Raw genomic sequence first — 13,079 nt, forward strand, 5'->3', positions numbered from 1 at the left:
CTTATTTTTGTCGTTCATTATTTTAACACGTGAAAGATTTAAATAACTGTGAGTACAAAAAATGTTGTGTTATTTTAATCATAAACTATATATTGAATTTGATTTGCACGTACACGAAAAGTTGGAAAGTGTCTTTCCAAGTCAATACTTTTACTAGGACATTGTACAAAAACTAGACGTTACTCTTGAGTCCGTTGAGCCCAATTATTTGAAGGATACCTTATCGTACGTCGTTCTTGACATGCCTCTTATGTATTTCGAAAAATCGTTGGGAGATACGAAGCACCTAATGGACATCAAATTTAGGGGTATTAACGAAGTAATTTAATTCGCTTGATCACGTCAAGTTTAACCGTAGGCCCAACACGGGGGGGGGGGGGGTTGATTTAACGTACATGTACTGTAATTCAATACCAATGAATAAAATGAATCTCTAGGAAATATCCATTTCAGCTGTTCGGAAAAGAAACCGGATGGAATTAGCTGTATCAAAAAATCACCAAATTTCAGTGTCTCGTATTCCTATCCACTGAGTTATTCGCTTACATAACTGGAATTGATACCGTCGTATCATATTTCCTATTTTCCATCTATCTATCTATCTATCTATCTATCTATCTATCTATCTATCTATCTATCTATCTATCTATCTATCTATCTATCTATCTATCTATCTATCTATCTATCCATCCATCCATCCATCCATCCATCCATCCATCCATCCATCCATCCATCCATCCATCCATCCATCCATCCATCCATCCATCCATCCATCCATCCATCCATCCATCCATCCATCCATCCATCCATCCATCCATCCATCCATCCATCCATCCATCCATCCATCCATCCATCCATCTATCTATCTATCTATCTATCTATCTATCTATCTATTTATATTTATCTAGTATCTATCTATCTATCTATCTATATATCTATCTATCTATCTATCTATCTATCTATTTGTCTGTCTGTCTGTCTGTCTGCCTATCTATCTATTTGTCTGTCTGTCTGTCTGTCTGTCTGTCTATCTATCTATCTATCTATCTATCTATCTATCTATCTATCTATCTATCTATCTATCTATCTATCTATCTATCTATCTATCTATCTATCTATCTATCTATCTATCTATCTATCTATCTATCTATCTATCTATCTATCTATCCATCCAATAGATCTATGTGCATGTATCTGTCTGACCGTCTGTCTGTATAACTATCACTCTTTATACGAACGCATGTAGGTGAAATTTCATATTTATTTGTTTTAAAACAGTGACTGGTTTCCCTCCAGAAAATCCTCCAAGTAGGAAGAAATAGTCAATTTATATATAAACAAAGCGTAGATCATTACACAACATTGATACACGATATAAGTACAATTGATCCCAAATATTAATATTTCTATTACTTTTACATATTACCTTTTCTCCATTGTTCTTGGAATAATAACAAAATTAAAACAGAAAACATATAATAATTCACGTGAAGTCGAGAAGACTAACACTTACTGAATCTAACGATAACAGGAATATAATCTACCATTACAATGTACTCAGAGAATCATATGCCACCCCTGGCCGTCTAATATTTACGATACATCCTGTCCTCACGGCAAGTGTTAACATGGTTAAGTGTATTCCATCAACTTCTTCACTTGATCCAAAAGTCGTGTAAGCGATAAACAGGAAATCAAAATGTCATCGAATGCTAAAAGCAATACGTTCTGTTTAAAACGGTTTTATGACGACATAAATCAGTCAACATAAAGTAGCAACAATTTCCAAGTCAAGCTGTTTACTTTACGTGAATGTAAGCAATGATAAGACGTTGCCGAAAGATATTGAAATATAAATCAATACGTCTTTTTATATCGTTCAAATACAAGCATCTGTGATTGCCTTCACTCTAATCATTCAAGACAAGACTGTTTGTCATGACCGCAAGTACAGCTTGAAGTGCATAATCATCTTTGTTGCATTCAAACGTCACTACTCTAGTATCTATGACGCATCACTCAGTCTTTATTTATTGAAATATGTTTGATACACACGCAAAGATACATCAAACCAGAAAGACTAATTTCAATTAGGCAGCACGAACTTTTTTTTACATATCACAAAACCTTATGCGCTATCATTGTTCATATATATTGTTTTATGTAATTTCAAATTGTTACAAGAACGTTTTGTGAGATGTAAAAAACACCACGCCGCCTAATTGAAACTCTATAGTCACTCTGGTTTGGTAGTAGTTGTAAAAAAATCCTGATACAGTGTGTATTTTGTACCTTCCATATCGATAAACGTAACGACGTATCAACAAAGGACATGTATATTGCTATCAAGAACAAACGCACAATTACCCCTGCATGAACAATCACTTTTGTCAAAGGAAAACGAGAAATAACATGAACAGCTCAGCTTTGTAGGGAAAAATCACGTCAAACGTAACATTTAGTACTGATATAGGAATCCTATGATCAACAGTTGATTTGCAATGAAGCTACAAAAATGGAAGGGACAGATAAGTGTTTATAGCGATTTACATAGTTCATGTGATCCACCTATGGAACATCTTATCACATGTGGTGTCGCATTATATTTTATGATCATTTCCACAGTGAACTCAAACGTGGTTTAAAAGTGGCCATATGGATGAGGATTGAGTATTTATTTTGGATTTTTTTAAATTCATAAAACATTTTTCTAATGTCCTGCTTGAAAAATCAATGTGAAACAATATATGTCAAGTCCTTGTTTTTAACTCAATACATTGCAAAAGATTAATACATGATTGTGTAAAATATTTTACGTACAATAGCAAACATTTTACACATTTGTAAAAAAAAAAGGAAGAAAAAAGAAGCTTTTTGCAATGTATTGAGTTACAAATGTAGACTTTGTCAATGTTGTTCACGTTGATTTTTCAAGTAGGAAGCCATGATAAAACTGATAAATTAAAAATCCAAAATAAATACCCAATCCTCATCCATATAACCACAATGTTATTTTTGACCATCAGTCACAGTAGAAATGTGTCGATACAGTTTTCTCATCGCCCATAATTTTCTACAAAACTACCATTGGGTATTTTTGCAGCTACATATGTTTGGATTGTATATTCTTTGTACGCTACTGTCCACCACGTGTTGATCGAGTAGCAAAAATCTAAAACATGTCACTGAGAAACTTCCCTTTCCTCTTTCCTGATGCAATGTGATTGAAGTGTGATAGGTAGTAGGTTCTACTAGACTACATTAAAAGCCAGTTGAGTAGCAACAAATCGTTATCGGACACTTTTGACAAAATCTTTGTAACATTGCTACATTTTATCGTCTGACCTGAGAAATGTCTATCTAACATTGCTATATATATAATATTTAATCGTCTAAGTGTGACACTACAAAAATTGAAAGACAATTGTTACGTTTTACATGTCATCCATTGATGTCTGAAAATGTGTATGTTGTTACAATGTATACGATTCGGCGACTATCTTTTAAGATAATGGTAGCTCACGGGCCTTGACATCTGCCGTTCCTAAAGTAGGCATCCCTCCCCACTCATACCCAGCTAACTTGCAAGTTGCTGAACTATTTTCTTTAATTTCATGATGTTCTACCTACTGTAGAAACATTTGATTCAGTAGTCGGTCGGCCCATTTAGCTTAGCAATCCACTTGGAAGAATTAATTTAGTAACTTTGATGCTTTAAATTTATTGACTAAATTGTGTGCACTTATAGCTGATAAACATGCTGAATACTGTCACTTTGTCATTCAAAAACCAAAAGAACTCTCTGTCTGGGGGTGCCTATATGCACGTGTGTCTATCCAAGTATCAGTCGACAGAATTTGAACGACAAGTGATGTCGCAAACTACGGCCTCTTTTACGGCACCGTCCAAAACGTGCCGTTCGTTATTTCGCTGTGTCGCGGAAGAAATAACAGCTCTGGTTTGCGAGAATGACGACAAGTCATCTACCGTGGACACGTTGCATTGGTTGTTGATAACAAATAGTAATACATTTGTTTATACACTTTGTTGTTACAAAGGAAAAAAAGTGTCTCGGGTATCATATGAGCATGCAAGTGGGCAATGATTTTTGAAGGGAATGGACGTTAAAAGTGAGAGATAGATGACGACACACCATGTACAAACTCGTATTTATACCTTATAATTGCACCCCTATGGTCTATTGGTCGTAAAATGAAGGAGACCACTAAAACAAAATGTGTGTGATGGCAGGGTAGGTTTACCGCCACATGACACAGCAGTAACAGTATATATATCGCTCGTAACATTGACAATGTGCGCACGATATAACAAAACAAGTGAGGGAAGGTTGCTCTCCAAAAGCAACTTCGATAATCGGCATTACATCGTAATATTGACATAATGTGTTCGATGTAACAAGACACGTGTGATGGGTGGGAAATTTCCCGCCAAGAGAACAAAAATGACAGTGTATTGATTATATATGCCCAGTATAACACACAGAAATGTTGGAAGAGAAAGTTCCCCCACCATGAGACACATACGACTATTTCTTGCTTGGAAAATCACCACCACATTGCAGGGCCCCTCGAAGGTTAGAGTCGGATCAGGAAAGACGGCGAAAATTTCTCGTATGACCGTTTATCTGCAAGGCATGAAATGATATCAGCCAACACACTGTTCATTTATGACACAGGTCGCCCTTTGGCCAAATATCAAAAAGACAGAATAATGAAATATGAAATCTATAACACCTGCCTTCAATTTCAATAATTTAAACATGATTGTGAGATGATGGGCCGAAAGCCAATGATTATTTCAAAACGTGGGAGGATATGTGACCACGTGATGTGTAGACAACATGGTACCTGAAGTCGGGCTCGAAAGTTAAACCAACTTGCTTTAAAACGAAACATGCCTTTTACTGAAATAGATGAACATGTTTTGGTCTGTTCTGTCTGTCCATTCTTAGAGAATATATAATGTCTCTAAAATGACCTTATGTTGTTGCAGAGCCACTGTTGAGCAATATGGTAAAGTGTGTCAAATGCCGACGGGAGGGTGGGGGGGGGGCATGGAGGTACAATGGAAACTGACTGGTTACAACCAAAACATCGTCTGGCTCAATAAAACCCATTGCTACATTTCATGGTCTGGCGATACAAAGACCACACCAATATCGCTGCCGTTATTGTAGCAGATTGTGCGTCAGTTTCTGTTATGCCATACAATAACATGTATAAATGCTATTAAGATTGTTGTCGCCAGTTGATAATATAGTATAGCATGCAACAATGTTATTAAAGATATATACCGAGATGACAAGAAAATGTACCAAAGTTAGTTTATGAGAATTTTCTTGAACAAGACAGCTGTTTATTTCCACTCAACTGTTTTCAGTTGTATATACAACATGTATGAATCTATAAGAATACCTCAGTATATGCTAATGCAACCATTTCATGTGAGTACTCTTTTTATTTGGGTTTATGATTGCGTAATAAAAAATAAGAAGAAAAATCTGTTTCCCCCATATATTGGTGCCAGTTAAATTATACGCCACGCTAAAATCCAAACCCGAGTCAAATGCTGAGTAGTAAGAACTAACCGTAGCAGTGCAATCAATTTACTTACAAAGTATTTCAATCCAAGAATGTAACACGAGAGAAACAGATCAAATGAACTAGGCAACCACTAAGTCATTTAAATCTCGGCACTTACTACGACAACGTTTGCCCATGGAACAATTACTGCTCCAACACCTGATTTTCTTCTTTCGGAATGATGACAATTTGCGGCGAATATAGACTTGGACAGAAGAACTTGTTACCGGGAAAATAGGCTAGATCAAGAATAAACTGCAAAGTGATGTCATGTCTAAGATATCTCGAAATATAATTTCTATGATTCCATGGTTTGCGATTTTTTGGATTATTTGATTGAAAAAAGTCATGTTTCAACTGTTTTTTTTTGTCTGAACATCTGATTTTGACATTTGTGGTGATCAACGACTGAGTTGAGATGGCTGATTACAGTAAATAAGATGATACACCTCCGCCCCAATCTCGGATTAATCAAATCTACCTGTAAAAAAAACACGTATCGTTTTAAGCAATTCCTTGACAAGTATCGACCCATCCTGCTGCGTCGTTCAGTTTGATTTAAATCGTTCAAAGATAGCGTGTTCATCTTTATTCACCGATCATTTATTATACTTTTGAAGTTTGATCTCTGCTCTTCTCGTTTTATCTTGCTGTTTATCTCCTGTTCACTTACTTATAAGAGTCTTCATTCACGTCACGGGTGTCTTCAGTGTGTTTATTTCATGGAAAGTCTGTCCTCTAATCCTACACTGATTCTTCTATATTTTATCAGAATATGGCTCAAGACAAAAAAAAAAGTGGAAAGTACAAAAACAATTAAAAAATACAGACTCAAAACAAACCTTTCAGATGTGAACGACATTACCTTTGATCAAGTTCAACATTCCTTTTCCAAATTCTTCAACCATGTCATCTTTGTCAGAGTCAGTTGCGATTTCCGAAAGTTCTCGTGGTGATTTATCTGCAAGGTTGCCAGCAGATTTCTGATTTGCATGCACGGAGACTAATACTGTGGCAAAGGTACAGGCAAGAACACAGATCCCAACTCGAAGATACATGGTCATATCAATACTAAACGGTTTTGAGTGGCGTGAATACAGTGTTTCTTCCGTTTCCTATGTCGCTGTTTCCCGCTGTCTTTCTCTCTAGCTCCCTAGTAGACAATCTCTGTGAAGATGAAATCATATAATATATCTTGTTTATTTATGCATCCTTTCGATCACGTGACCAACTGCTCATGACAGAAATGATGGTACATCGTATAACGTTTCTAATTCAGCATTTCATATTATAATACATTGTATGGGCGGAACGGAATCTCTGCTTTCAAATTAGTTACTGAACATTCTCGATACGCACACAATTCAAATGACGGGACGATTTTTTCTTGAAGGGGTAAAATAAAAAAATGGATGTTTTAAAATATAATTTCAGGATCTGTTGGTTAATCAAAACGCCATTGTCAAACTTCAAAGCAAATTTGAAATGATATGCGAGATTACAACAAAGTGAACTCATTTTGTAACGTTATTGCTTTATACAAACATTTTCTTAAGATGTTCTAAGCAACACAAAATGGAATGTTAGTTATTAAATATCATACATATTTTCAGTTTGTACCGTTGGGTTAGTTACCGATCCATTTTAATAAGTTCTTTTGTCAAGTGAAAAGCGTAAAAACATGAACAAGACAAGAAACACTTGGTATGTTATGATGATGATGTGCAAATATGCTGCTATTTTATGTTATATATTTCATTTTCGATTGAAGGTATATGTATTAGATAGAATGTCAAAATACGTTATTTCCAACAGGATCCAATAACTGGCTGATTATAGATGCAATGTAAATGTCATGTTCACTGCCAATGTCACCTTTACATAACCCGAGATTACTTGAAAGGTTTTGTGATCTCCATGTCAGGAATCAACTCCCCGACAAAGACATACACGAGTAAAGAATTGACTGGTTTGACACCATTTAATCTTATTCCGCGGTTAGTGTTTACTGTTCAAAAGCTTCAAGCATCTCTCATTGTAGAATTTCTCAGGTTCAACAATTCATTGTCCCATAATGCATAGCTTCTGAGTAGATTTGCGTGAACGGTAAATTACGTGGATACATTTACTTTGGAAGTGTATACAGGAGACAGTACACATTTTATTAATTTTTTTAAAAAACCCGATCGGTTGCTATGGAACCGATGGATTCCATATTTCAAGACAGCTATGTGTACACCGCAAAGTTGGACTACGACAAAATTCCATGTTCTTGACATTTATGTGACAGTGCTTTCCCTTTAGCTCGAAACTATTACCTATTTCAGAATAAACCGTTCTGGTTTAATTATACTCTCTGCTCTCCGTTTGGGAAAATTACTTCCCTAATGACGAAATGTTTCTATAAACATTTGCTGCCAATGTATGTATAAGATCAGCGTTTCATATCACATGAAGGTGATTCGTTTGGGCCTTTACAGGCAATTCTAAGAGGTTTGTTTGTTCCAGACAATGAGAAATTCGGACATTTTATCGTCGCCATTTGTTGGATAGAAACATCTTGCACTCCTAAACTACGCTTGCCGTGACGTCAGAGTCCACCATCCTAAAACCCAAGGAGTTAAAACGTATCAATTTTGTAAACAAATACTGACATTACTTACGTCTTCATCTACTCGCGTCTCCTTTCATAAAGAACGGTGAAACAAACCTGCCTGATAGCAAAAATAAATTCAAAGTATTCGGTGTTCCAATCAATTTATATCTTTGGGAAGAATCGTATAGCACCGAATATAAGGTACTAGGAGTTGAGGTGCTACCATCATGTGAATATGAAAGACCACTGCTGGTGACAATTAAAATGCAACTTTGGGTTGATGTGAACATTCTCCTTGGTGTGGTTTTCTATAAGAACCGTTATATCATCTACAACATTCTCGAGAACGTGTGGAGTCGTTCCAGACTGTACTAGCCAGAGAACTGATCTTGTGAAACGTTAACTTTGCTTCGACTACATACAGTATTTGAAATTGCTGATATCGTAACTCACTACGATTGTGGCATTATATTAGGGAATGTCTAGGAAACCAACCGTGCGTGTGCGACATATTTTTTTGGTACATTGGAAGCATTAGTACTAGCTCACCTGACCTAAAGAAGGGCTGTCGTGTCCGTTGCCATGGAGACTGATGCAGTGAGCAGTTGAGATCACGTGAAATGAATTTTTTAAAGAGACCAGAAGACCAAAGGGTTCAAACTTATCCTTGTATGATAGCTTTAAGATATGATTTTTATATTGTATTCACAATCCACGATTCTTTATCATTGTGTAGTTCTGCCTTAAAATATTGAAACAAGATTTATCATAAACAGGAGAGTGGATGAAAGTTATACATATCATATTGTATTGTATTATTTATACACATGTTATACATATTTGTTCTGTTCTTTATGATATTACTCATCAATCATAACGTCAGAAAAAAAATTGTTGAAGGTTTGTTTTATCCTTAAACCTGCACTAGCTGTAACTGAGACATTTTTTTCATAAACCAACCCAAGATGTATGAATAAAAATTGATCAATCACATAATTATATAAAAAGATATTGTATATGCTAAGTAGTGGTCAATGGTATCTGTAGGTAGTGTAGTGGCATGTTTACATCTTCAGTGAAAGTGTGGTTTGGAATCCATAGGTACCATCGCAACCGTTTTTTAAAAAAAATCAATTAGTTGTGTACCGACAGTAATTATTTCTTTTGTTGACTTTAAACCTAAATGTCACAGGTGTCATCGTGGGCGTTAGCACTGGTATCATTAACGGCAATGTACTCAAACGTGACAGTAAACGTAGATACCCGTGCAAAATCAATTGCACGGCGACGTTATCTAATGGATAGATGGATTACTTAAAAGTAATTCTTCACCATTTATTCGCAAACTTACAAAGCAGATATATTGTTTGGTTTCTGGTAAATATCAATTTGAAGCCTACAAAATTATACCTCAGGCGGAACGATATAGATGAATGATTACAAAGGCATACGGTAGCAAAGGTTTATCCTCTTTGTGATCCATTCCACTAACCAAGTGATAGCTGGTGGTGAAATATACATCATAAGCTTTTTTCCGCTTACTTGACAAAAATGGTGCCTCCGAAATGTCACGACCGGCTCCTGATAGTTGGAAACGGTGACAAAATCTGTCAGCCTTTAGGCCGTCTGCCTAGTAAAAGAGGCACAAGAAAGGAACCTGCTCTCGCGGTTGTGCTGCTACATATCGTAGTTATTTAATGACCTTTTCTAAAGATCTGATTTTGTCAGTGAACCACACAGCCTATTCAAAAATGACGTCATTGAAGGCTTGTTGTTTTCATGTCACTTCATCAATGGAGGTATGCCCTTATACTTCAATGCTTCATCAATGGAGGTATGGAGGTATACCCTTAAATACCTCCATGCTTCATCAATGGATTTAAAAGTTAACTGAATAAACTTCATACAAAGACTGGGGCAGAACAAAATACCGTCTACATAACCAAACTTGATATCTCGACTACACCAAAACCCTAACAAATGTTCACATTTTAAATCATACAACATAACTATTGCTTAGAACGGCATACACAAAGAATCATGACTTAAGAGAAATGTAATTTAGACCAGATTAGATTAGATTAGATTAGATTAGATTATACATTAGATTGGCTTAGCTAATATTAGAATAGATGCTGGATTCGATTCGAATGAGATTACATTAGCTAACATCAGATTATATTGGGTCAAGGTTAGATTAGATAAGATTAGAGTACAGTAGATTTGCTTAGTTTAAATATGATGTGATTAGAGTAGAGTAGATTAGATAGATTAGATTAGTTATGATGTGATTAGAGTAGATTAGATTAGTTTAGACTGGATTTGATTCGAATCACAGATTAGATTAGATTTATTTATTTATTGATCAAAAAATAACTAATGTCGAAAAGGATTGTGAATTGGTTGGTTTTTTAAAAACAAACAAAAACAACTAATATAAATACAAAATTAATCAAACATTACGATTCGGTATGATACAATGCAAAGCAATACCGAGATAAAAAAGTACTACACCCAAGTTAGTAACAATGTCCAAAATACTAGACATACAGGAGACCTAGCTAAAAACATCATGGGTAACAAGTATTACTCACAGCATGACTTTATCCAGTCAGAATATGAGTCTATTTGTACTGGGGTTTTTTTCTGTATCTGTGTTATAGTGATTGGCCAGGGTCAAGGTCGGCTGGGGGATTGACTTTTGGAGAGAAGTGTGTTTTTCTGTATTTGTTTTATAGTGGTTGGGTCAAAGTCGGCTGGGGGTTTGACTTTTTGAGAGAAGTGTGTTATTTCTGTATTTGTTTTATAGTGGTTGGGGATTAACTTTTGGAGAGAAGTGTGTTATTTCTGTATATGTTTCATAGTGGTTGGGTCCTGGTTGGGGGTTGTGTTTTTTCTGCATTTGTTTTATAGTGGTTGGGGTTGACTTTTGGAGAGAAGTGTGTTATTTCTGTATTTGTTTTATAGTGGTTGGGTCCTGGTTGGGGATTGACATTTGAAGAGAAGTGTGTTTTTCAGCATTTGTTTTATAGTGGTTGGGTCAAGGTCGGCTGGGGGTTTGACTTTTGGAGAGAAGTGTGTTATTTTTGTATTTGTTTTATAGTGGTTGTGGATTAACTTTTGGAGAGAAGTGTGTTATTTCTGTATATGTTTCATAGTGGTTGGGTCCTGGTTGGGGGTTGACTTTTGGAGAGAAGTGTGTTTTTCTGTACTTTTTTTTATAGTGGTTGGGTCCTGGTTGGGGATTGACATTTGGAGAGAAGTGTGTTTTTCTGCATTTATTTTATAGTGGTTGGGTCAAGGTCGGCTGGGGGATTGACTTTTCGAGATAAGTGTGTTATTTCTGTATTTGTTTTATAGTGGTTGGGGGTTGACTTTTGGAGAGAAGTGTGTTATTTCGGTATGTAGACAAAAACAGGGCTGAAATGGCAACATTTCAACAACCATTTAATTTTTGAAACTAACCAAAATAAATTACATATTATTATTAAATAATCAAGTCATTGCAAACTACTATAGTTTATCTGGTAACATCAATAGAATGTCCTGCCCAAACACAAATCTTAAAATTTGTGTTGTTACTTTAGTCAAGAAAACTCGACCCATTTTCAGCTAAAATCAAGAAATAAACCGAACAATATCTAATACATTTAAACATAGGTCAAGGAGATATCAAAATGAATTTTAGAATCCGATATGGTAGACAAAATTGTGATAAATTAAATATTGTGTGTTTCCTTGAAAACAAGATAGTGAACCCCGAATTTTCTTTTATTATTTCAAAAGGAACAGAACCAAGCCAACATGGGCAGGAATAAACTTCCATGTGGCAAGCTTGAAGAGATTTGAACAAAGTTTAATTTCCAGGTAAGTTGTTAGTCCGAGAGGCGCTTTCTACCTTCATTGAAGTGTGTGTGATTTCTCAAGGGAGAACACGCTGTCAAAGAGCACTTAACTTTGCTGTCACAATATTGACAATAGGACGATGACCTCAACGAAATTGGTGAACTCTCTTTCGCAGATACATGATGATATATTTCATGTAGTCAGATAAATCATATTCTACTATTTTATACATATGTACACACAGAGAATATACAGGGAGAAGGTGTTTTGGTAGCTTCTTTTTTTTGTAACTGACAACAATTCCCTGTATTTGTATTTGGAAACTGGGAAACCATGCAACATGCTTTTGGCACAGATTTAATCAAAAACTATCCGCAACGTATGCACGTATTTTATCGTTAAATGTTATCGCGTTCAATTCTGCACGGTACTCTTTCATATTTTATACCTGCCAACCAACGTCAATCAAAGCACATTTCAGTATGAAAAACGCGGGCAACAAAATAATGGTACAACATTGAGTCTTAAATGAAGTCCCGAGGCTAATAAAGGGTAGTCAGACGTGTATACTGTGCGATTTGATGCATTTTTGAAGATACTTTGTTCAAAATTTGTATGCAAGGCAACTTTCGCAGAAAGATTCGCGTTACCGTTCATTATCAGAAGTATCATTTATCGTTAAGCTTAGCAGTTACTGACAGAGTTCATATCTCTCAGAATGATAACATAGATAAATGATTTAATTTAATGATTTATTGGAATAAAAAGTACGTTATCCTATCTGTACATGCATTGAACAGATGATTAGGACATTTCTGTCTATTGCAGCCGACGTTTCTTTTAATGGTTCGATGAGCGACTGCAACTGTGCATGTATTCAAAATTTGATCGGGAAATTTTATGTTAAGTTATAGATAATATCTCCCCTCCTGGAAAAATAGTGTTATTCAGAAAATAATGGACACAAAATAGAGATAAGGAAATAATTGTAAAATGGGAAGTGTGACTCCCAAATAAATATTGAAGCGGTAGGC

The 13,079-nt window shown here is 35.6% G+C and overlaps 1 protein-coding gene across 1 annotated transcript in view; it reads right to left on the reverse strand.

Annotated features, from left to right (window-relative positions):
- The window catches only part of LOC144450883 (uncharacterized), a 31,325-nt gene extending 24,582 nt beyond the window's left edge, over positions 1–6,743 (reverse strand). The window contains exon 1 of the mRNA XM_078141629.1: positions 6,469–6,743. Within this exon, the coding sequence (XP_077997755.1) occupies positions 6,469–6,667 (199 nt within the window). The 5' untranslated portion in view covers positions 6,668–6,743. The remainder of the gene's footprint in view (positions 1–6,468) is intronic.
- Positions 6,744–13,079: the final 6,336 nt, after the last annotated feature.

The sequence above is a fragment of the Glandiceps talaboti genome, chromosome 20, assembly GCF_964340395.1.
Source record: "Glandiceps talaboti chromosome 20, keGlaTala1.1, whole genome shotgun sequence".
Lineage (NCBI taxonomy): Eukaryota > Metazoa > Hemichordata > Enteropneusta > Spengelidae > Glandiceps > Glandiceps talaboti.